Consider the following 24,059-nt stretch of genomic DNA (forward strand, 5'->3'; position numbering starts at 1 on the left):
GAAGTTAATTCTGTATTATCAGGAATAAATTCAGCAGTTTCAATGTGTAAAACAACTCTCTCTGCATATTGAGAGTCAGTGACTATATTGAGAGGTTCTGTGAAGTCCATCAGTACCATAAGAATGGCATACAGTTCTGCCTTTTGTACAGAGCTATATGGACTTTGTACCACTTTACTTAAGTCTCCTGATTTGTATCCTGATTTCCCTGATTTATTTGCATCAGTATAGAATGTGAGGACTCCAGAAATTGGCTTATGTCGTACAATGTGAGGAAGGACCCATTCAGTCTTCTTTATGAATTCTATCCTCTTGCTTTTGGGATAATGGTTGTTAATCTCTCCCAAAAAGTTACTGCAGGCTCTCTGCCAGTATTCATTATCTTTCCATAGTGATGAAATTTCCTCATTAGTTAAAGGTACTACAATTTCTGCTGGGTCCATTCCTGTCAACTGACGAAGTCTTAATTTACCTTTTTGAATCAAATCAGAGATCTTTTCTATATAAGTCTTTAATTTCTTATTTGGTTTACGTGGTAGGAATATCTATTCCAATATAATATCTTCCCTCTGCATCAAAATACCTGTGGGAGAGTGTCTGGAGGGGGATATGACAAGAATGCATTTAAGTTCTAGATCCACATGATCCACATGTGCTTCTCGAATTGCTTTTCTACTAGAGCCAATTCCTTCTCAGCTTCGGCTGATAATTCTCTAGGACTATTTAATTCTTTGTCCCCTTCTAGATTATTAGCCAAATTTTGTAGTCCATCTTTGGGTATTCCCATGATACCCAATAAGTTGGAAATGCTTCCTAACAACTTTTGAAAATCACTAAGAGTCTTTAATCGATCTCTCCTCAGTTGTACCTTTTGGGGTCTAATTTTTTGTAACTCTATCTTATATCCTAAGTAATTAATAGAATCTCCTCTTTGTATTTTTTCAGGAGCAATTTGCAATCCCCAGGGAGGCAAAACTTTTTTTACTTCTTCAAACATGCTTTCTAATGTGTCTAACTTTGGATCAGCTAATAGGATATCATCCATATAGTGATAAATTATGGATTGTGGAAACTTTACACGAATTATCTCCAATGGTTTTTGCACAAAGTATTGGCATAAGGTAGGGCTGTTTACCATTCCCTGTGGGAGGACCTTCCATTGATATCTCTTGACTGGCTGAGAATTGTTATAATTAGGAACTGTGAAGGCAAATTTTTCTCTATCATTTTCTTGTAATGGTATGGTAAAGAAACAGTCTTTTAAGTCAATAACTATTATAGGCCATTCTTTGGGTAGCAGAGAGGGCAAGGGCATCCCAGTCTGTAGGGAGCCCATTGGCTGAATTACTTTATTAATAGCTCTCAGATCTGTCAGCATTCTCCAATTACCAGACTTTTTTTTTAAAATAACAAACACAGGAGAATTCCAAGGGCTGGTAGATTCTTCAATGTGTTGAGCATTTAACTGCTCTTGAACCAGCTGTTCTAAAGCTTGTAGCTTCTCTTTTGTCAAAGGCCACTGTCCAACCCAGCCAGGTTTGTTAGTTAGCCATTTTAAAGGTAAGGCAGTTGGTACTTTTGAGAGTTCAACAGCAGTTGTGCTCTGTTTGTGTACAGCCTGAATGGTTGGTGACTGGTTTTTATAGCATGTTATGATATTATTCCTAGAAACATGCATTGGCCTGTATTCTTTTTCTGAGAGTGTAGGAATTTTAATTGGGTATTCCACTGTTGTAACAGATCATGGCCCCATAGATTTACTGCTACATTCGCTACATATGGCTTCAGGCTTCCTCTCTGTCCTTCTGGCCCTATGCATTCAACCCATCTCGAACTCTGTTTTATCTGAGATAGGGTGCCAATTCCTAAAAGCTGGACATCTACCTCTTGAAGAGGCCAATTTGGATGCCATGATTTTGGTGTAATTATTGTCACATCTGCACCTGAGTCTACCAGGCCCTCCAGAACCAAGCCATTAATTCGAATTCTAAGCTTTGGTCTTTGTTCATTTATGGAAGTCTGCCAAAATATTTGTTTTATTGTGTTCTTTGTAAACTGTGATTCATCTATCAGAGCTGTTTTATCATCCATTGCAGTATTGGTTTTTACATTAGGCATTGGTTTATTCAGTTGTCCTGGAGAGGAATGTCTTCCACAGTGGCCGGAAATGTTCTTACCACATTTGATTTGGGGGCCTACAAGAGGCCCCCTGAGGCGTTTCCCACCAGTAAAGGGTTGCCTCGTATATCTGTTTTTGATCTGCACTCACTGGTCCAGTGTCGGCCTTGGCCACATCTTCTACATAATCCAGGAGGTGGTTGGGGTCTCCTGTTTAGGCTATTCCTAGAAGGAGTATTACTTCTAGGATTACCCCATGTACAGTTTTTACTTATATGACCTGGTGTACCACATTTAAAACATTTGGTACCACGGGGCCTTCTTTCACCTCTGGGATTTGTCTCTCCTATCCAAGCCTCATTACTGTAGTTAAAAGATTCAACACCATTAGTATACTGATTCCATTCTTCCAAAGGAGCTGATCTGATCTTTAATGGTGTAAGTATTCTTTTGCATTCTGCATTAGCATTGTCAAATGCCAAGGACTCAGTTAATACTTTTCTTAATTCTTTATCTGATACAGCTTTTGTTATAGCTGTGTTCAGCCTTTGTAAAAAATCAGTGAAGGGTTCGTGCGGTCCCTGAAATATCTTTGTGTATACCTCAGTTGCTTTTCCAGGTTCTGGAATTTTTTCCCAAGCATTTAGAGCTGCTGTATGGCATAGGGATATTGTATGCTCATCATAAATGGCTTGTACATTCCTGTCAGCGAAACATCCCTCACCAAGTATTTGATCTTGGGAGATCTCAAAACCTCTGAGTTTACCTTGTTGTTCTAAATTTGTTGCCTCTTCTCTCAACCAGCTTTTCCACTGTAACTGCTGGCTATATTCTAGAACAGCTGAAATTAACTGATGCCAGTCATCTGGAATGATTCTATGTGAGGTAGACCACAAATTTAACATCTGTTTTACATATGTGGAGTGTATCCCATATGTAACTACTGCTTCCTTTATATTTTTAAAGTCCCTTGTTGAAATTGGTTGTAATGTATATGTCGTATATGGTTCGGGGTGTGTGTCATCTGCTGGCTTCTCATGGATGATAACAGGATAAGCCATTGTATGAGAGCTATTTGGAGATGTTACAACCTGTATGGTCTTGCCCTTCTGCTTATTAGGTCCCTTGTCATGTTTATTGAGAGTTTCCTCCAGGGCTTGTAAATGAGCTCCTAGGGTCTGTTCCAGGGAGTAAACCTCCTCTCTTGTAAGGGATTCCAGATTTTTCATGGAATCATGGAAGTTTTTATGTTCTTCTGAAACACATGATTCCATGGACCTTATCTTATCAAGTAATGATAATTTTTCTTCCTTATATTGTGTCTGAGTAGCTACAACTTCACTCTGGAGAGTTAGTGTTCTATCCATTAAATACTCATATTTATTATCAATAAAAGCAATTTTGGGTACAAGCTTGTTTTGTAAATTCTGGTTAGCAAATTCCAGAGAGAGAATCTTTTTCTGTAAGCCTTCATTGCTATCTTTTAAAGCCTGTATCAGTCCCAATAATGACTCATCTTTGTTCTTACTATTAAACCAGTGTTTGAACACTGTGTGAATTATTACAATGAATGTCAAAATGGTACAGGCCAGATATGTCTTAGGGAGGTCGTATATTTCCAGGAAAATGTTATTCATCATACAGGCAAAAAGGTTTTTAAATTCTTGTGAGGTAATGTTGTCAGCCATATCACAAGAATTACTCCAAATTTGTTAGTCAGTTTTAAGTTGTAAAATTATCAAGTACTTTTACTTGAAAGAAGCTTACCTTTCTGTGGTTTTGGGGGGTGCAGTAGCACTTTTCAGCCAGCAGGAGGCGTTGGTATAGCTCCAAAGCAAGGCCTGCTAGCGACCTTGGCTGGCGGCAGCTGAAGGCAGGAGCCAAGGTAGCAGGGAGCCGGCACTCAGGGAGGAGTGGGAACGCCTCACTCACAGCGGTTTTTGCTGGTCTAGGGGCTAAGCTAGGGAACTGAGACCGGACTGGCTGTTCCCTTTTTCGGGAATGGGACTGTGTAGGCGTCCCCTGGTTAAATGGAACTTTGCAGGCGGGTTTAGGTGCCCGCCAGCCGGGAGGAGGCTGAGGGAGGGAGCCGCCTAGGCCTTTGGAATTTGCCCCACATTGGGCGCCAGATATTGGCGAAATTATTAAGGCCACTCCACGTAGTTAAAAGGGAGGTTTATTTTGTGGGGTAACTTACAAATGAAGGGGTAGGTTGCAGGGTGTGGCAAAGGTATAGGGCAGTCCGGCGGTGTTCTCTGGAGAACTCTGCTCAGTCTATCTCCAGCGTCCAGCATCCTGGAACCAAGTGAGCGACCTCCTCCTCATCCTCCGTCTTCCGCTCCCTCCTCTGCCCCGCCTTGTGGGCGTGATCATTACTGAAGCCTCAATGGGGGTTGGAACTTCCAGGCCAATGCTGGGATGGCTATCCACTACACACACACACACACACACACACACACACACACACACACACACACATCAGTGGCACCTGCACATATGTGCCCACACACATTAACATGAATACACACAGTAGTTTTCTATCTTTGTTTTTGGAGAATTGGGGAAACTGCATTTCCATGTATCTTTCACAATTAACTTTTTTTCTGGATTATGCTCAGCAGCCTCCAGTCACCACCTTAGCAAGACCTGGCAAGAGGTGCTCATGCTTATTTGATGAGCATCAGAGAACAAGGCTCCTGAAGCTTATGTGGCCAGTGACATAAGCTAATGCTTGTTTCTTCACCTGTAAAATGTGATGATTGTACCTTATATTATGGGCTGAATTTGAGTTTCTCACAAGTCATGCTGAGTTTCCAATATCAAATGTGAATGGTGGTATCTAAAGTGGGCTTTGGGGAAGGAACTAAATCGTGGGTGATTATTGTCTTTATGTGACCTGAAAGCTAGGCTTTGTCAGTCCTCTGCTGTTTGAGGGCACACTGAGCAAACAGCCCCTCACCAGCATTGCCACTACACATTAGCTGGACCTCAGATTTTCAACATCCAAAGCTCTGGAGAAGTGAGAAATACATATCTGTCCTTTGAGTCTCTTAGGTTGTGGTATCCTGTGATAGCAGCCCAAGAGTATTAAAAACTGGTACAGAAAATAAGGTGTAGTTGGCATAAGTGCCTGCAGGTGCTGAGCTGCAAAGCCGGCAGAGTTGGAAGCATTTGGAGGTGTGTACTAGGTGTGTGTATTGATTACTATTATTAGTGTTGTTACAGACCAATGGGCAAAAGTGCTGTGGGTAACGTTTTTGGGTAACAGTGTAAGAGTGCAGTCCATCATGGAAGGCTGTGGGTCACATGGCATCCCCAGTCTGGAAATAGATGAATGTTGGTTCTCAGCTTGCTTCATGCTTCCACTTGATCCCACAGAATGGTGTCCACTCAGATTTAGGACAGGCTTCCCATATTACTTAATACAACCTAGAAACTCTCTTACAGACAAGCCCAGAGGTTTGTTTCTGTGGTGACCCTAGATCCCACTAGGTTGACTTCAGGATGAACACACAGAGGAAAAGCCAATATTTCATGAAAGCTGGTCGGGAAAAGGTTTCCCTCTTCTAGTGAACATGTGCTTAGATACAGAGTGCTCCAACATCACAAAGCATTTAAGCCATTCCATGCAGCCTCAAGTGAAAATGAGGAAACAGTTTGAAACTGGAGGTAAAACATTCTTTGTTACCTGGCAGAGCTCTTGGCTGAGCTGCATTTCTTCACTAGTTTTGTAGAAGCAGAAGGACTGAGGTGGAGGCAGCCAGGTTACCTGATTCTGGGACAGGGCTGGTATTGGTGGAGGTGGACCTAACTGCAGCTGGACTCTTAACAGCTATCCACCCTTCCCAAAGGGTGAGTGTGTGGGGGTGGGGGTTGTGCTGAAAAGGTGCTGCAACCTGGAGAAAGGAGCTCATTAGTATGGCTCAGGAAAGGTGTTCTTGACTTTGGAAGGAGTTCTTAGTTCTGACTGCCATTGAGTAGTCATCTTGTTAGGGAGGTTTCAATTTTAGAATTCAGAATAGCTGGCATGTTACTTGTTGCTCATCTCTCAGGTCCCTAAATGTGCTTTATAATTAATGTGTGTGTGTGTGTGTGTGTGTGTGTGTGTGTGTGTGTGTGTGTAAACAAGCCAACTGTACTGTTATGCCCAGATAGCAGGGACCCCCAAAAGACCTCCACAGAGACCGAATCCCGCATATAAAAGCAAAGAGCATTTATTTCAAGCTCCAGAGCTTGGTCCCTCTGTCTGTCTAACAAAGCAGTGAGAGCAGAGAGCCCTGAGCTCAGGTGGGGCAGTTTTTATCATAGCAGAGGTTGGGGCTATCCGTAAAACCAAAACAGATGTGTGCTAGACTCAGGGACCTCTGGCTACATTATATAATGGTTGGAATGTTTGGGATGTCAGGTACTTCCTCACCCCTGGGTGGATCCCTGGCTGGTATCAGCTTAAGGCTTTTCCTGAATCTAGGTGTTACCTGTCACAGAAGCTATGTCTAGGCCCCTAAGCCTGTCATGGCTGCTGTGTGGTCAAGCTATATGGGGACCCCTTCACAGTACATGCCATGGCACACATGTGGAGGTCAGAGGATGACTCTCAGGTGTTCTCTTCTGTCACCTCTTAAGATCTTGAATTCAGGGCTGGAGAGATGGCTCAGAGGTTAAGAACACTGGCTGTTCTTCTAGAGGTCCTGAGTTCAATTCCCAGCACCCACATAGTGGCTCACAATCATCTGTAATGAGATCTGGCAACCTCTTCTGGCCTGCAGAAATACATGCAAACAGAACATTGCATACATAATAATTAATAAATGAATCTTAAAAAAAAAATCTTGAATTCAAACTTGGTTGCCAAGCCTGTGTGTAAGCAGCGGTATCCACCAGACCACAAAGGCATTCCACAGTGCTCTTGAGTGAATTAGACTAGGATGGAGGCAGAGACCAGATGTGAGTTCACAAAAGCACATATGGTTTCTGTGTGTGTTCATCTCTAGCTGGCTTGGGACTCTTGAATACAATGTCTGTGACATCTCAGCACCACCCTCACAGAATGATCTAAAAATATCAGGAATCTCAGTAAATTTGGTGACTAATGATGATTACTGTGCCTTTCCTTTGCCTGAGATTTTTATGGGGCATACTCGCTGTTTGGGGCCAAATGGAGAAACTGTAAGGAATGGCTGAGTTTTGTTTCTGCAGATCCCAGTTTGTATATCCTGTCTGGTGGGTGGTGAGGGTTCCAGGATGTGTGCTGAAAAGCTGGAGCTGCAAAGAAAGCAGGGCTCCAGTCACTCAGCATTGGCTCTGAAGGAAGAGAGTGAGCATAGAAGGGGGAACAGGAACCAGCACAAACACAAGCAAGCTTTGTCCCCTGTAGATGTAACCGGCTTGTTAAATAAGAAACACAGAACCAATTGCAGAGTTAAAAACCACGAGGTCAGAGCAAGAGCGGAAAACCTTACCCTTCACTGCTTCTGCTGTCTTTCCTCTCCTCAAGAGAGCTACCTCTGTGCGTCCTGTCTATTGATAGACTTTCTGTTCTGTTTTCTCATTGGTTGTAAACCCAGCCATATGACCTCCTCATCATTGCCTGTTTGTACAGACCTCCAGGTCTTCTATGGTTGTTATTGAGATTAAAGGTGTGTGTCTGCCATGCTGGCTATGTCCTTGAACACACAGAGATCTACCTAGCTCTGCCTCCCAAGTGCTGGGATTAAAGGCGTGTACCACTACCGCCCAGCTTCTGCTCTGGCTTGCTCTGACCTCAAGGCAACTTTATTAACATACAAATAAAATCGCCTTTCAATACAAATAAAGTATCACTATAGTTTCCCCCCCGCCCCCCCCCCCCCCCCCAGGTACTCTTGAGGTACTGGAGGCTGGAGAGTGGACCTTCTCCACCAACCTAGGGGTTGTCCATCATATAAAAAAAATCAAGGCAGCTAGACTGGTCTGGACAGTGATTGGTTGGCTCTGTGTGAGCTGTACATAGTGGGACCAAAAGACCACAGTCTCAGCTGTGCACAGCGGGACCATCTCCCTAGAAAAGGAGGCTCGATGGTCAGGATGAGGCTGACATTTTTAACTATTGAAAACTGACCATTGCACTAGATGCACATCATTTACTTGATAAAATTTCTTCTTATCAACTAATTTATTAATTTATGGTTCTGGCTTAAATACAAACATATTCAATCATTGTCTGAAAAAAACCAATCACTGGTGTTTGGTGAACTTGGTAGATGTGATGTGTCTGTCAAGTTATCACAACTGTTTGTGTGTGATGTGATACCAGTTGTGGAAGGAGTTATTTTACACATAAAATCCCAACCAGGGACCCACATTTTCCTTTAAATCAGAATAAAGAGAAAGCAGATGAGTATAAAAGTTTCTGGCTTGCTCTCCTTCAGCCTCAGTGGGACTGCTGAGGGAAAGCATCATGCATAAGCGCTCTTCTAGCATCAGTGGTCTGGGGCAGGATATCCTGCACACATACTCCTCTGTCTTGTGGGGCACGTGATGGGGAATCCTGCACACATTCCTCTGGAAGGAGCAAGGAGAACAGAGGAGGATTATAATTGGGTGGTACAAAAGTTGACTGGGCATTGCTATTAGGACCTAAATATTTAACAAGTTACAGAGCCTGAATTAAAAGAAGGGCTGTTTTGTTCACTAATAGTAAGGCTGAGGCTCTTGTCTTCCCGATTTTTAACCTCACTTCATTTAATCAGGGTTTCAACACTCCTAGCTATTCCAAATGTATTGATTTTTTTTTTTAAGCTTGGATCTGCAAGACAGACAAAAGACTGTATATGATATTCCTGTAATGATTTATCTTAAGGATCTGTGAACTGTGCAATCGTGATTGTTAGGCCGGAGAGGCACCTGCTCACCTTTGGAAATGAAGAGCTGAAAAGAGATTCTGAGATTCAGAAAGGGTAAGGGATAGAAGGCTGACCTTTTGGAGATAGGAAACCTTTGATGAACTGTAGGACACCAAGACAATTCATTTAAAAGAAGTCTTCAAAGCAGCATCTGGGGCTGGTTTTGTGTGTGCCTCCATGAGACTCTTGGGTTGTCTTTTTACATAAACCCAGGAAAATACTAGTTTCTGCCTTTGCTCATGTCTGCAGCCTCACGTGGTGCCTTGGCTTCGTGGCTTTGTTACCGCTTTCCAGTCTTTTTTGTGGACAAAATTAAACTTTCCTGACCATTTGGCAGCATGGAACTTTCCTGCGATGGGTTGTTAAGAAGAAAAGAGACAGGAAAAGGGCACCAATTTAATCTCCACATAATTAAGGTCTTGCAAACAGCAAAATAAAATTGCTGCTAGCATTCTTTACAGACTATAAGATGAGTCCTTACTCTAGTCTGCGAAGAAGTTAAAAGTCAGCTGTTGTTATCAAGAGTTCAGGGTGCAAATCTTTTTTGTATAAAATTTTTTAGGTCTGGGCTGTGGTGAGGCTTGCTTGCTGTGTATATACATATATAAGTGTCTGCATGTATATATATATGCACATTTTCTAAGGTGCATAATAAGAAGGTTAAAAGAGCATTTTCCTGGAGGAGGAGTGGATTGGGAGTGGGAACTGGGAGGGGAAGGAGGAGGATTGGGATAAAAGGAGGGAGGGCAAACTGCAGCCAGGATATATATATATAAAAAAAGACTAGTTTCCAGTTTCCAACCCTAAATCATAGACTGAACTTAAGCATGTATTAAGGTATAATATGTAGCCCGAAATTGAGTGTTCTAAGTTGAGAGAGTCTTTTGTACAGGCCAGGCTGGTGTATAACTGCAATCCTCCTGCTTCTGTGTATCAGGTGGAGTGCTGGGATTTCAGATGTATGCCGTTACATCTTGTTTCCTTTAAGTCTTAACATAAAACATCCTAAAAATCTAAGATAATTTATGCATTAAAGTTTTGTATTAGAGATGAATGAAATTTCAAGATAAGTCAACAAGTCAAAATGGTCGGCTAAAAGCCAGGATTTTAAATCAATTGGAAATAATGTCCTAATTTTCTCAGCACATTACTGCTTGGGCTCACAACAGACATCAGGCAAGGTGTTGAGAATCACAGGGTGTGCTGGGACTCCAGAGCCAATGCTGGAGGAGGAGAACCGGGGAATAATGGAATGAGAAATGCAACCTGGGACTTCCCCGCTGTGAAGTGGGGGTCACATGGATGCACCAGGCACACCAGGGAATGCTTTCTGAGGAGGTACTGTGTGTCAGCAGTCCCCTGCTCCCTGACAGATGGAAGCATCCCGTGGGAGGTGTCTGAATTTAGGGTGCACAGGAGAGGTGTGCTGAAGAGGTTGTTGCTTCCCTGTCAGCCTCCACTCTAAGTCCTCTCTGAGGTGGCTTCGTCTCCTAAGATTGGAGGCACGTTTCTGTCTTTGGGCCTTTCACGGACATTGAACTGCTCCTGTATGGCTTTCACCTTTGTCTAACCCAAACCAAGATGTTTTACTGCTTCTTATCATAAGGAACAAACAGACTCTCAGCTGGCTGTTAAACTTGTCTACAAATGTATTGCTGGGTTAGGCTGTGTTGCCAAGAATGGCCTTGGTTATCAAGCAACCCTCATAAGACTTTAATGGCTTCTCTTCTCTGTTTCAGATTACTTGCCACCTATAACAGCCTCACAGATAAACACTTGGCTGGGTATTTTAACAATACTAGGATCAGGCGGCACCTCCTAAGATCGGGGCTGGTAAGAGTTCTTTGAGTTCTGCCCACCTTCTTGTTCAATTAAGTCTGAACATTTCCTACCTTTCTTTAGATTTCCTTTGAGTCTGTGACATGTTTTTCTTCATACTAATTTAGAAAAATTACGTCCTTTTAAACTTCTGATTTATTTATTTGGGGCTCTTTCTAAACAAAGGAAGAGAGGTTACAATGGCTGCTAAGGAAACATGAATTATTGAAGAAAGGTCCCTGTGAGATTTCACCAGTGTGGTTGATTTGCTTATTTATTCATTTATTCAGTACAGTTCTATGAACCAGACACTGTTAAAGAGCAAGGGCAGAGAAGACCTTACTATTCCAGGAAATATACTGTTTTTAATGCTCATAGAATATGGTGTGGTAAACACGAACAGTTTGCTTCCTCTTGTGTGTGTGTGTGTGTGTGTGTGTGTGTGTGTGTGTGTGTGTGTTAACTTTCATTTCCCTGTGATGTGCCTTTTCAGCCTCAAAGCCATTCTTCCCATGCAATTTCTGTTCCTTTAAATGTGAAGAAGGTGGAAAATCTATCTCAAAAAATCCTATGGTTTTACTTTGAAAGGAAAGGGGTGTGGTTCTCATCAGTGTTGGCTGTTTGCTTTCTTAAAGTACAGTGTTGTCTTGGTGTTGAAAAACCATATTGTGTTTCTAATTGTTGTTTGTGCAGTTGTGGGTGGAGCTGGAGAAAGAAATGCCTCTTGGGGCATTATTATCAGAAGGGTCAGCTGAAACCTGTCTCAGCCAGGAACAAGACAATCACTCACACCCCTTGCAGCCCAACTTCCTCAATTGTGAAATGAAGACAATGCCCCCTCAGGATGGCTATTCTGGTTAGGGGCGTTCAGTGAGTCACCCTGTAATCACTGCTGACCATGATACTAGTGGCAGAGTTTACTTAACACCACCTCCAAACACGTAAGGGACATTTGTTAAAAGCCTGGTAACTCAAATAAGGAAGACATGGCCCTTTCTCTAGATTAATGGATCCAGCAACAGCCCTGCAAACTGCAGGTTCACATTACATGGAAATTACTTAGAAATTGTAAGTAGGAAGCCCGAGGCCCCAGGCCTGTGGGATTTGCTGTATCTCAGGGTGATTCATATCCCCACCCCCCCAACTCAAGTGTAAGCACTGTGGTTCTATAGACGCTTCCTGTCTGACATAATCCCAGAGAAGAGGTGACAGAGACATATCCAGCTGCTGCCAGAAAGGGGATAGCGGTCAAGATGGCCTGACATTGGACACTTCCCAGGGACATGAGATCCTTTAGCCAGCACATTCTAGACACGGCAAATGGGTTATCTGGAGTAATATGCTGCAACAATAATATAAAAGTTACAGCTAAAAAATTAAGAAGGAAATTAAGAATATGAATGTGGCACTGGAAAGATAGGTCGATGGTTAAGAGCATGTACCTGAGTTCTACTCCCAGCACTCATATTGAGCAATTCACAACTGCCTGCAACTACAGCTCCAGGATATCAACACCTGTGGCCTCTGCAGGTGCCCACACTCACATGCACATGGGCACACACTGGCATATAATTAAAAATAAAACTTTTAAAGAGAGAGGATGTAAGGGTGGCTTGCATTTAAACGTGAGGGGAACGGGGGGGGGGGGGGGAAACGGGGGGGGGGGGACGGGGTGGGGAAGTAGAAAGCAAACAGCCAGCAGAAAGGGAAGCAGCCTCCTTTACTGGAGAGATAAGAGGACAACAGCAAATACACCCAAAGGACAAGTCAAAGAGTGATGGCAAAATCGGTGCTCCAGGAACACGGTGACTTGGCTGTGACTGTATCAAAAACTGTCTATCCCCACTCCTACATAAACCATAAAATTCTAAATCATTGCATATTAAATTACATTCTGGCCTGGAAAGTGTAGGAAGAAAAAGCAGGGAGCAAACAGAGTAATGAAACCAATTATTTCTCAAGACAAACCAAAGGCTTTCTCTACTGCTTGCCTGCCTTACCCCTGCTGGTGTTTCCAGCAAGCTGCAGTCTGCTCCACTGCTCCTGTGTGCTCCTTCCTGGCAGCACCTCCCTCCCCAGGGTGCTTTCAGAGAATGAAAAGAACACCTGGGTTCCATCACTGGGAAATTGTTACTCTAATGAAAACCTTGTTTTAAACGTCAAGTGTACCACCTGTGTGTGTCTTCACATTGACAGGTACGTGAGACTTTCTTTCTCCTATCTACCTGATGAAATATTCATTAAGAATGGAAGTTCATTAGGGACAATGGTATTCTCCTTTAGGCTTTGAAAAGACCTCTCTCTCGCTCTCTCTTTCTTCCCTTCCCTCTGTCCCTTCTCTTTTTTGGTACCTAACAACACATTAAAACTATTTTGTATTTCTGTGTGTGTTTTATTTACCCATTTGCTATTTTTATTTATTCACCACAGATCACTAGAAGTGGGAGGATACTTTCTGAAAAGGAATACAAAGTAAACACCATGAAGCAGGATCACAAAAAATACATCCGGGAGTGCTTAGCCCAGGCCATCTTCCACAAGGTCCTTGATATGGAGGTGCGGGTGTTTCTTACCCTTTATGATGGTCACTCTTCAATAGTGACTACTGTGGCTGGAGAATTCTTCCTAAACTTCATGCAAAAGGAAGTGGACCAAGAGAACTGGGGAATACTGTCTGACTTCCTAAGTAGCCAGGAGCCCAGAGACTCAAGTTTCCCTCCTTTTTAGTTCAGAAGAAATATGGACATGATTATAAAGTTTGTGATATTTAATTTTCTAAATGTAGAGTCTTTGAATCCACAATGGCTACCCAGCCCTCACCATCTGTACCTTAATTTCCATTCGCTAAAAAAAGTGACATCTGTTTAAATATCAGTAATTCCACTGCCATGAATTCTCTCGGATCTGTTATTCTTTTAAGGCCCCTAGCTCAGCCGTATGTTAAGTTTCACGGAGTAGGCATGGAAACACCTGCCTTCCCTCCTACTTTAGGACACATTGGTCAGCATGATTTACAGTCTCAGCGTCAACAAGTTTTGTGGAATCTGACATTGCACTTTTAGTGGGCTATGTAGCTAACCTGAGAAATTATTGCAGCCTTTGCTCCACAAAATTGTGGTTTCAATTGTCAGGCACCATTTTAGTCTCTGAAAAAGGGTGCCACTCTTGGCTCAACCATACAGCAGTAAATCAGAGAAGCTGGCTTGGAAAGCTCCTGACCAATGGGTGTAGTAACATTTATGAACAAATGTAGAACTATCAGTAAACCAGCAACAAGTTTAGTACCAGTGAAAATATTTATTATATTGAATGTATCATTACATCAATATTCACTTATGATGTTTATTGCACACATACAGTTTCTGCTGACTTAGGAATTTATTTTTCACTTCAGCTCATGTCCAGGAATTACACAGATTCATTGTTGACAGCCCCAAATTTGCTGATTACAAAAGTACTGGTGGGAATGGTACAATTCTGTTAAAAAATAATAGTATGGCATTAAATTAATCCCTACCTAGCTTTAACTTTAGGAGTGCTTTGTCCCATGTCGGCCTAGGTCCTGACAGTGTGGTGGTATTCTGCCCAGATCATGGGGACTCCCAAAAGACCACCACGGAGACTGAATCCTGCATGTAAAAGCAAAGAACCTTTATTTCAAGCTCCAGAGCTTGGTCCCTCTGTCTGTCCAATAAAATGGTGAGAGCAGAGAGCCCTGAGCTCAGGTGGGGCAGTTTTTATCATAGCAGAGGTTGGTCCAGGATCCTGGTTGGCTGACAATTATCTAGGGCTATCTGTAAAACAAAAAATAGGTGTGTGCTAGACTCAGGAACTTCTGGCCACCTTATCTAATGGTTGGAATGTTTGGGATGTCAGGCACTTCCTCACTCCTGTGTGGATCCCTGGCTGGTATCAGCTTAAGGCTTTTCCTGAATCTAGGTGTTGTCTGCCAGTAAGCCTTTCACAAAAGCTATGTCTAGGCCCCTAAGCCTATCATGGCTGCTGTGTGGTCAAGCTGTTTTGGGGCCCTCCACAGTGGCATGACACAGCAGAACTGTATAGATATTGTCCGTCAAGTCTCATGTATTAACCTATAAATTATGTTTAAAACAATATATAATTATAGTATGGAATTCGACCTTCTCTAATTTAAAACACAGGGCTAGGAAGACAGTTCAAAGGGTGAGAACATTTACTATACAGACCTAGTTTAAATCCTCAGCACCTATATAAAAATACCAGGTGTGGTCACACCCATGCCTCTAACTCCATCCCAGAGCAGGAGAGCTTGCTGTGTCTTGCTGGCTGCCAGCCTAGTACCATGTTGAGTGAGAGACCCTGTCCTGAGGGAATAATGTGGAGGATGATAGAGCAGGTCCCTGAGTGTCTTCCTCTGGTCTCTGCATGAACACCTAAGTCATTCAATCCATACACTACATATTCCACACACAAACCTACATGCAGTTAAAAAATCAAGAAATATGAGGTGCTCCAAACTGGAAAATATTGTAAGAATTGTGTTTATGCTTAAACATTTCAGCATTCAGAGGATACTGCTTGTGCAGATTAGGAATGTTTAATCAGTAAAGTGTTGGTTAAATTGCGGTGCTGGCCGCCCATGGTGGCCATGCTGAGGGAGGAGAGTGCTGGAGGAAAGTCATGAGCCATAGTTACCTTTTAGAACTTTGTTGAGAGAGAGAGAGAGAGAGAGAGAGAGAGAGAGAGAGAGAGAGAGAGAGAGAGAACTGGAGAGAGAGAGAGACTGCAGGGAGGGAAGAGAGGGAAAGAGAAAAGGAAGGCACAGAGGGCCTGCCCAGCTTTTTAGGCTGGGACACTGTTGCAGGCTGATGATGTAATTAAGGACATAGTCCTTACATAAAGTCTGCAGATATCTACAAATTTGAGAAACAGTGAAATCAATTCCTTTTCTGTGTTTTGGAAGACTCACCTAGACTGTTAATATACTAGAACTACCAGGATTGTCTCCAAGCTGCCATAGTGCTTCCCATTTAATTGAGACTGCTCCAGTTTTCCCTGATATTATCGTGGGTGTTCATGCATTCACCCATGCAACCTACTATGTGCCAAGATGGGACTCTGTTTTGTGGCTGCAAGACACTGTTTATTGAAATACTATACAGCAAGTGGCCACGTTCACCCTGAAAAGGAGGGGGTACCCTGAGGGCATCAGAGCAAGGTGCTGCTGCTAGGGAACACACCTTGAAGAGAAAGTCAGGAACACAGAGGAGCAATTCCAGAGAGGGAGGACAATCATATGTAGGACACCTCGAATGGAAAGACGCTCAAAGACTGTGCAGGGTCAATTTGGCAGCAGGAGGTGATACTATCTGGTAAGTTGGAGCTTTGTTTCTAGAAGTCTTGAATCCCCAAGGCAGGGTGCAGTGTAGGTGATGAGATCATGAGATGTTTTTTCAGCATGGGAGTGAAATGAATGAGCAGAGCGTTTAGAGATGCTGCTGCTGGAGACGTGGAGGATGGGTTAACGTGCTGGAAAGACTGGAGGTGAGAGGTCAGTTAGGAATCTGTTGTGAAAGGGTGCAGCTAACAGCAGCAGAGTGTGTGGGAGAGGCAGCTGTCCACAGAGACAGGAGAGAACTCTAGAGAAAAGCCACACGGTCTCAGGAGCTGGGGAGATGGAAAGAGCAGGAAGGACTGAATGAGGAGCTCAAGAGAGGAAGGGGCAGGAATGTGGGACTAGAAGCCTATCCCATGTGACAAACAGGCTGCTGGGATGCTGTCCTGGAGGCCAGGGGCTCTCAAGCTGCAGAATGGCCCCAGTGGTGACAAGACCCAGAAAACAAAGGCACTGGAGGCCTTGGGGAGGGAGTGTCAGCCATGGTGAGGAGGAGCCTGGCACCTGATGGAGAGTTGGGGACAAATGGACCTTGGAAACAGGTTGATAGTAAATATAACAAAGTTTGTTGCTGAGTAGATGAAAGATCCGAGCAGGAGGGGGAGGGATGAGAGGTGTCAGGAGATGATTGATGACTCCCAGGACAGAGGGATTGAATCAGCAGGGACCAAGACCAGAGAAAAGGGTTCCCAAAGGAACAGTGAGACAACAGCAACAAAAACCACAGACTGATTTCAAGTCTAACTGGAAGCAGATGATTTTAATAGGAGGTATATTTTTAAATCGCCAACTATTATATTAAGATAATTGGAAAACACAGAGGAAAAATAAAGCAAAATAATTGCATAAAATTTCTTTCAGAGATGACTACTATTAATGTACACTTTTTTTAGTATCTTCTAGTCATATTTACATAACAATAGAATCATGATATGGCCAAGTGTGGTAGCATATGCATGTAATGTCAGGAGGGTTGCCACAATTTTGCAGCCAAAGGGCAGTATAGCAAGTTCCAGGTCCTCCTGAGCAATATTCCAAGTCTCTCTCTCAAAAAACAAATTTCATAAAACACAGTGGGATTTCAGCTATGGCTCAGCAGCAATTAGAGCACTGGCTGTCCTTGAAGAGTACAGTTCAGTTCCCAGCATCTCTTCCAGGCAGTACAGGACTGCTCTAACTCCAGCTCCAAGAGGCCCCCATCTGCATTTCTGCATATGTCCACAGACACATAAATCAAATAAAACTATCTTTTTCAAAAAAAAAGAAAGAAAGAAAGAAAGAAAGAGAGAAAGAAAGAAAAAAAGAAAGAACATCATGATACATTGTGACAGGGACGTGAGTTTGTGGCATTCAAACAGGAAACAGGAAGTGAGACCAAGGCACAAAGCTGTGAATCTGCCTGTGTTTTTGCTATCCCTAGTCTTGGAAATTAGGGATCCATTGGAATCACCTCCTCGCTACAGGGATCCCTCCACAAACTGGCTCTATTGGTTACTAAATTTCTATGCAGTTCTGCACCTTGCTTCTTCCTGTGTTATTTTCATTTTCCATTAATAATAAATCAAAATCTTTAAGAAACTTATTTTAATGATTACATTCTGTTCTAGCACATGGATGTGGCAAACATTTTACCATCTTTTCAAATTTTATATCACTATTGCACTCTTTCTTCAAAGAAGTAAGGGGGTGGGGCCACTTTCAAATCGTGTCTTTTTGTGCAAAACACTTAAAAGTCATTACTCAGTTTTCCTCTTCAGATTAGGAACAAAGTTTCTGGTTAAAGGGCATGGATCCTTTTAGCTAAGATGTGTTTGTGATTGGCTTTCCCAGAGTGGAGGCAGTTGATATGCCCACCTGCACACTTAGGCAGGTGGTTCTTCTCCGTCTAAATAACAAGAGGGGTTATTGAAAATAAAGCTGCCTCCATTGGGATTATATTCCTCTAAGATATTCTTGGCTCTAACTAGGATGGTTCTGTCCTCCACAGCGCGATCACCAGCTGGAAATAAAAAGGAAACTGGATACCTTAGCTAGGAAAGAGCGAACTCAAAGGCTGAAGGTAAACTCCTTTACCTTTTAATAACACTTTATGATTCCAACCCCAGTCCAGAGGCACCTACTTTTGATCAGCACACATAACTGAGGTCAAGTAAATGGTTCTACTGAGCCTGGATCTCAAGGGTCATCAATATAGATGTTGATAACACAAGCCCTGCTCCCGAGAAATTCATTTTAACCACGAAAAAACTTTCCAAGACAAAATTAAAAATAGCCAAATTTGAAATCTGGCTTTTGTGTTTTTTTTTTTTTTTTTTTTTTTTTTGTGGCAGAGGCCAAAGGATATTCATGTATCTTAAGAAATAAAAAGAGATGGTAATGTTCCAGTGTGAAGGAAAATAAAACATTGGAAGAATTATACAGTCACACATTTTCACTCGAATGTCACCCTTGAAAATTATGGTGGGAATGAGCTTCCTTAGTAGAAGAAAGCGCCATCAGATCTAAGACATTCTGTGCTAGGTATTTTTAAACCCTTTGGTTGTTCTCTATTTTTGTTCTTTGCAATGAACTTACAAAATACATCAATTTGAATCAGGAGATGAGAGATTCAATTAGGCATGTTTCAGTTTAGGATGGCAGATTTATTTGATTTCTTGAGCTATTTGAAATCATGAGCTGCTTGTTCTTAAATTTCTGTGGTATTACTTACTAGTGTGGAACCTAAAACAAATTTTACAAACTAATAAGTATTTATAAAAGCATCCATAGGGCAACCTGTCCTGTAAGACTAAAATTTCCCTATCTGGGTTGATGGACTCAAACTTTTTATTAGGGTTAAAAGCTAATCTTGCTACTAATTTTTTTTTTTTTGAGACAGGGTTTCTTTGAGTAGCTTGGGTAGCTTTGTGCCTTTCCTGGAACTTACTCTGTAGCCCAGGCTGGCCTCGGACTCACAGAGATCCGCTTGGCTAAAGTTGTGAATGATAGGACATAGGTCCCTTCTCAGGCATCAGGAGAACTGGGGTGCTCCAGATGCATTCAGCTTGGCTGGCCATGCCTTGAATCATGGACTGTTACAAGTTCTGTAATTTATCTACCAAAATGTGAACACAACAGCTGGAAATACTGAGCTCCAGTGCCTGAGGCAGGGTGGGCTACACAGCTTCCATTCATTTGTTCTGCACAATAGCAGATGAGGGACACCAGGTAGACGACAGGAAGACTGGTCACTGGGAGAATGCTGTGACACTCCAGTTCCTCCCATCTGACGCCTCTATTGGGATTGTCAAAACTCACTGCATATTTGTAATTGGCAAAGACATGGTTTAGGTTCCTTCTATTTCAGAGGCAAACTTTTGCTTCAAGGCATTATTGAATTATTGTTTTTACATAAAAAATTAATCTTTTCTGGTAGTCTCTACTGGTTAGAGTAGTGAAGTACAATGGGCACTTTGTAGTGGCCCAACACGTTATCATTGAGGTAGAGAGTACTCAGAGTGGCTCCTTTGTGTGCAGCTGGAGAAGATTCTGTTTTCTGCAAGTCACTACTACACCCAGCCCCCAGCAGGGCCATAAGAGCCTTGGCTAACTTCCATGCCAGGACACAGAGTAGCATTCTTGGTGGGGAGGGTTTTGATCTCATAGTATGAATGTGTGTCAGGTGCTAAGCTAACCTGATCATGATCATCTATATATCAACTTAATACATTTCTTTTCTCATTATAGGGAGAGCACACAAGACGATTTATTGAAGATAACATGCCCATTCTGACTCCCCATCCTCCAGCTGGTCGAAAGACTAACCGTGGCTGTAGCATTCTGGCTGAGGAAGGACGTTCTAGTCCATTAACACTGGTAAGCCCTATTAAGCACTCTGTCCCAGCTAATTAATTTATGATTTCTCATTAATCTCAGAAAGAAGGCTCTCTGGGAAGCATGTCTGCACAACCCAATAGACCTGAAAACATAGTCAGAGGAACAGTTGGAAACCTCAGTCTTATAACTGCTCAAGTCTCCATTAACAGTACCCCCTCTAGCCAAAACCCCTGTTTGTGCAGCTGCCACATCAGCTTCTTGAGAGGAGATCACTCGTGCTTACATACATACCCAGATCCCTCCCCATTCCTCCACCCCTCTCTATTTTACCCATAGGAAAGAGCAAACTCCACCTTATATCTAAGATCACACATAATGAGTTCAAATGATCTATCCCAGTATTTACCTTTAGCACTCAGCAATGTGGCAGAATTGAGACTGTGGTGTGTCCTACATGTTCTGTGTTTTCTGATGTCTGGGTATTATTCTTGCTATTCTGTTATCTGCACAAATTCAGCAGTGCCATGCTGCATGCTGGTGACATTCTACCATTTCAGTTTATCAAAAGTATACACTTCTACTTTGAGATAATTAAATGTAGTGAAATCCCATCTGAAGACATCACACACTGATATTTTATCCCAGCATGATTTGTCTCTTGCCCAGAGGTGGTGTTTGCTGGAAGGAGGGCACAGTTCTTCAAAACAATACATTCAGGAAAGATTTAAAAAATGTTTGTTGGGTTGTTGGTGGTTGAAGCGGAGCTAAACTCCCCAGGATGTCTTTACTCTTGCTTTTCATGACTAGATGTTTTTCCTTGTAAGGTCTGATCATTTTTATTTGTGTTGCACAATATTTGTGGAGAAATTATAAAGCCTTCACAGACTGTTGAGGAAGTCTGTCCCATAGGGCATTAGGCTTCAACATTCTGCAAAAGGTAAACAAGTCTTGACTTGTCCTGGTTGAACAGCCCAAGTCTTGATAAGCCCCAGTTTTCTCTGGACTGTTTCCTCTCTTCCGGGTCTGATTTGAATGTTGGTGTGCACACACAAATACGTCTTTGTTGGCCAGCAGTTTACTAGCCTCTCCTAAGCTTTCCCCAGAAGAAACTAAGGAATAGTGCTGTTTTCTGTCCTCCACCTGGTTCAGAGAGGAAAACCCTTTAAGGAGATAGTCTGTGGTTCACTGTGGAAGAGTGAGGGTCCTTCAAAAACCGGAGGCTACACTGCACCAGCGGGACTCTTCCGCACTAGGCTGCCCCTTGATCACACTCTGGGGCCCAGTCCTGTGCACCTTACTGGAGAGCAGCGACTCAAGTCTCCCTTTGGTTTGTCCATCCTATCCTGGACATCATATCATATCCCTTCTCAGTGTCAGCCCTGACTACCACAAGCCTAGATGGAGTCAGGAAGCTTTATGGGAAGTCACCATTTTCCTTGAGCTTCCCTGGGTAAGGAAAGCCTTCAGCGTGTGTCCCGAACTCTGTTGCTAATTGCACTAAACTTCCCAACCCCGTGTAAGCATTTAGCTGTGCCATCTCCATTAAACCTGAGGAAAGTCATCTCGGCGACTCTGCACATCTTTGGGAAATTCACCACCTGGGATCCCTTTGAGAATTAGCAGGGCTTGGCTAAGCTGAGTAATTACCAGGTAGCCATTTTCAACTCACAGTTTGGTACAGCTTTGAGTGCGTTGATAGTGCCATATTTATTATAAGAAAATACATTCACACATTGTAAAATGTAGCGAACTTGAGGTAGCCTCTGATATGAGCTCCGAGAGATTGGGGCTCACAACTGTTAGTTAATGGGACAGATTTGTTTTTAGAGACAAATGTGATCAGTTGAGCATTTGGCTGCCACATCCATCTAACTGAAGGATATTCCTATGCAAATGCACAGCAATAACACAAAGAGCACAAGCACCAGTAGATGATGTTCTGGTCTGTAGTAACCTGCTCTCCCAGATTTCTACACAAGACTTTTCATGTTTAGGATTACTGGACAAGAGACCCTAAACAGAGTTAGTTTAGTAGAGTCTCTTATTCAGAAGTGTCTGGTTTAATTTCTGTATGTGGATTTTAAGACCTCACTATAGGTTCATCTCTTGTTTTCTCTGACTTGTCTGTTACTTCAGTTGATCCATGTATGCTTGTTGGGGTTCAGGTTTGTAGAGACTCTGTATTTATTACTTTCCTTCTTACTGAGACAAAATACCTTTGAGGAATGACTGAGGTAGGGGAACCTCGTCTGGGTTATAGCTTAAAGATGTGGAGTCCAACATGATGGAGAAGACTTCCAAGCAGGTGGCACCATGGTGGAGGAGCATACATCTGGGGCTTTTTTCCTCCTCACATCCTGTCAGAACAGGAAGCAGAGAGCAGGCTATGAGCATCAAGGGCATTCTTTGAGCATCAAGACCTGCCCTTTAGAGAGAAGCTTCTTCTGGCCAGCCATACCTACCAAAGTATTCACAAACTCCTGAAAGAGCAACTCCAGTTTTGGATCAAGTATTGAAACAGCTGGTGGGAGGCATTTCACATTCAAACCATGAGGTTCATCCTCACCGCAGCACATACCCATGAGTCTCAGGTGACTCTATGAAGTCATCAAACACCTGGATTCCTTCTGTGTTACTCATCTGCCAGCTTGGGGCACCTGCCTCATCCACACCAGCCAGGGCTGTGTATCATCATGTGGATGCTCCATCCTGAGGGAAGGGGTCAGCGGGAAAGTAAGGACAAGCTCCCCTTCTCTATAAGTGTGAACTGCGAGTGCCATGGGTCTCTTGTTCACATTTTACTGGTCTGAAGTGAGAGGCCCATCTCCGCAGAGTCATAGGGAAGTCTGGGGGACATACTCTCTTTGTGTCAGTCATGTTCCCAAATGAAAATTTTGGTTTTGGAGACATGAGGAAAGCAAATGTTAGGCAATATTCTCCCTGCTGATGTTCTCTGGTCCTGGCTCAGAGCTGGCTCTTACTTGGATTTTTCAGATCACCATCTCCCTCTTGCCTCATCATTTGGATAAAATTTTAGCTGCCTCTGTGAGAACTTAGTTTTCCTTAGCCCTTTTGGTTAACTGTAAATATTCTGAGAACACATCATTCTAAGTCCTGTTCTCTGGCATCAGTGAGCCTGATAGACTCATAGAATCTTTGGATGTTAAATGTTACTTTTTATCTCCTTACTAGGCCTAAGGTGGAGAAGCGATATGTGCCTATTGTTGAAGAATCAGAAGTGTAGCAGTGTGTGCACACATGCTTCTCAAGATGCTGTGAGAGCAAGGGCTTGGCGCTAGTCGCTGGCTGCCCAGTTTCTTAATGTGTTTATTTATACATACTTTTGCAGGATGGAATATTTGTGGCTCATCGTCCTTTAGAGTTACTGTACAAAATTCTGTTTATGAATCATTTATATACTGTCCTTCTCATACCCCTTTGCCCAAACATGCATGTCTTATACTTGGCATGTTTTCTACTGTCTTAGTATAATAAGACAACTGGGCTAAAAGCTTCATTCCTCCATACTTTTGACACGTTGTTAATCTTTATACTAAACTCATAATATTCTGTCGATGCCCCCAAAAGGCACTTACAATGTTCCACGCTGGCACTTTTCGTATTCGCTGCAGTACATTCTTGATTGGAAAGTTTCTCTGTTGGGGGCTCAGCAGGAAACAGATGGCTCATACAAATAGAGTAATTAGGAAGTTGTTTAATAAAGAAACTATTTAGAAAGATACAGCAGGGCAAAGAAAAACCAACTAGGGATGGTAAATCCACTGGGGTCAGCAACACAGGAAACCACATTCCCTAGATTGAAGGGGGCATGGGAGGAGTTAGGCTCTAGAAGCAGTAGGTAGGGCTTATGGGGGAAGAGCTTCTCTGCAGAAGCATAGCACTTAGGTGTCAAGAACCATTTCTACCCTGCAGGGATGATGGGAATAAAGGCCTCCATTTCATCCTCCCATCTTCTCTGATGTAACTCCTCTCTTTGGTAGAATCCAACTTCAGTCCTTAGGCTGGTTGGTAAATTCTTGAAGGAATCACTT

The 24,059-nt window shown here is 42.8% G+C and overlaps 1 protein-coding gene across 4 annotated transcripts in view; it reads left to right on the forward strand.

The window, feature by feature from the left end:
• Erich3 (glutamate rich 3) overlaps window positions 1-24,059 on the forward strand; it is a 115,987-nt gene that overhangs the window by 29,026 nt on the left and 62,902 nt on the right. For all 4 annotated transcript variants that reach the window (XM_036190971.1, XM_036190973.1, XM_036190974.1 and 1 more), the window contains 4 exons: window positions 10,739-10,832; window positions 13,248-13,373; window positions 18,179-18,250; window positions 19,918-20,046. In XM_036190971.1, coding sequence (XP_036046864.1) covers window positions 10,739-10,832; window positions 13,248-13,373; window positions 18,179-18,250; window positions 19,918-20,046 — 421 coding nt within the window. The remainder of the gene's footprint in view (window positions 1-10,738; window positions 10,833-13,247; window positions 13,374-18,178; window positions 18,251-19,917; window positions 20,047-24,059) is intronic.

This window comes from Onychomys torridus, chromosome 6 (genome assembly GCF_903995425.1).
Source record: "Onychomys torridus chromosome 6, mOncTor1.1, whole genome shotgun sequence".
NCBI classification, from domain to species: Eukaryota; Metazoa; Chordata; class Mammalia; order Rodentia; family Cricetidae; genus Onychomys; species Onychomys torridus.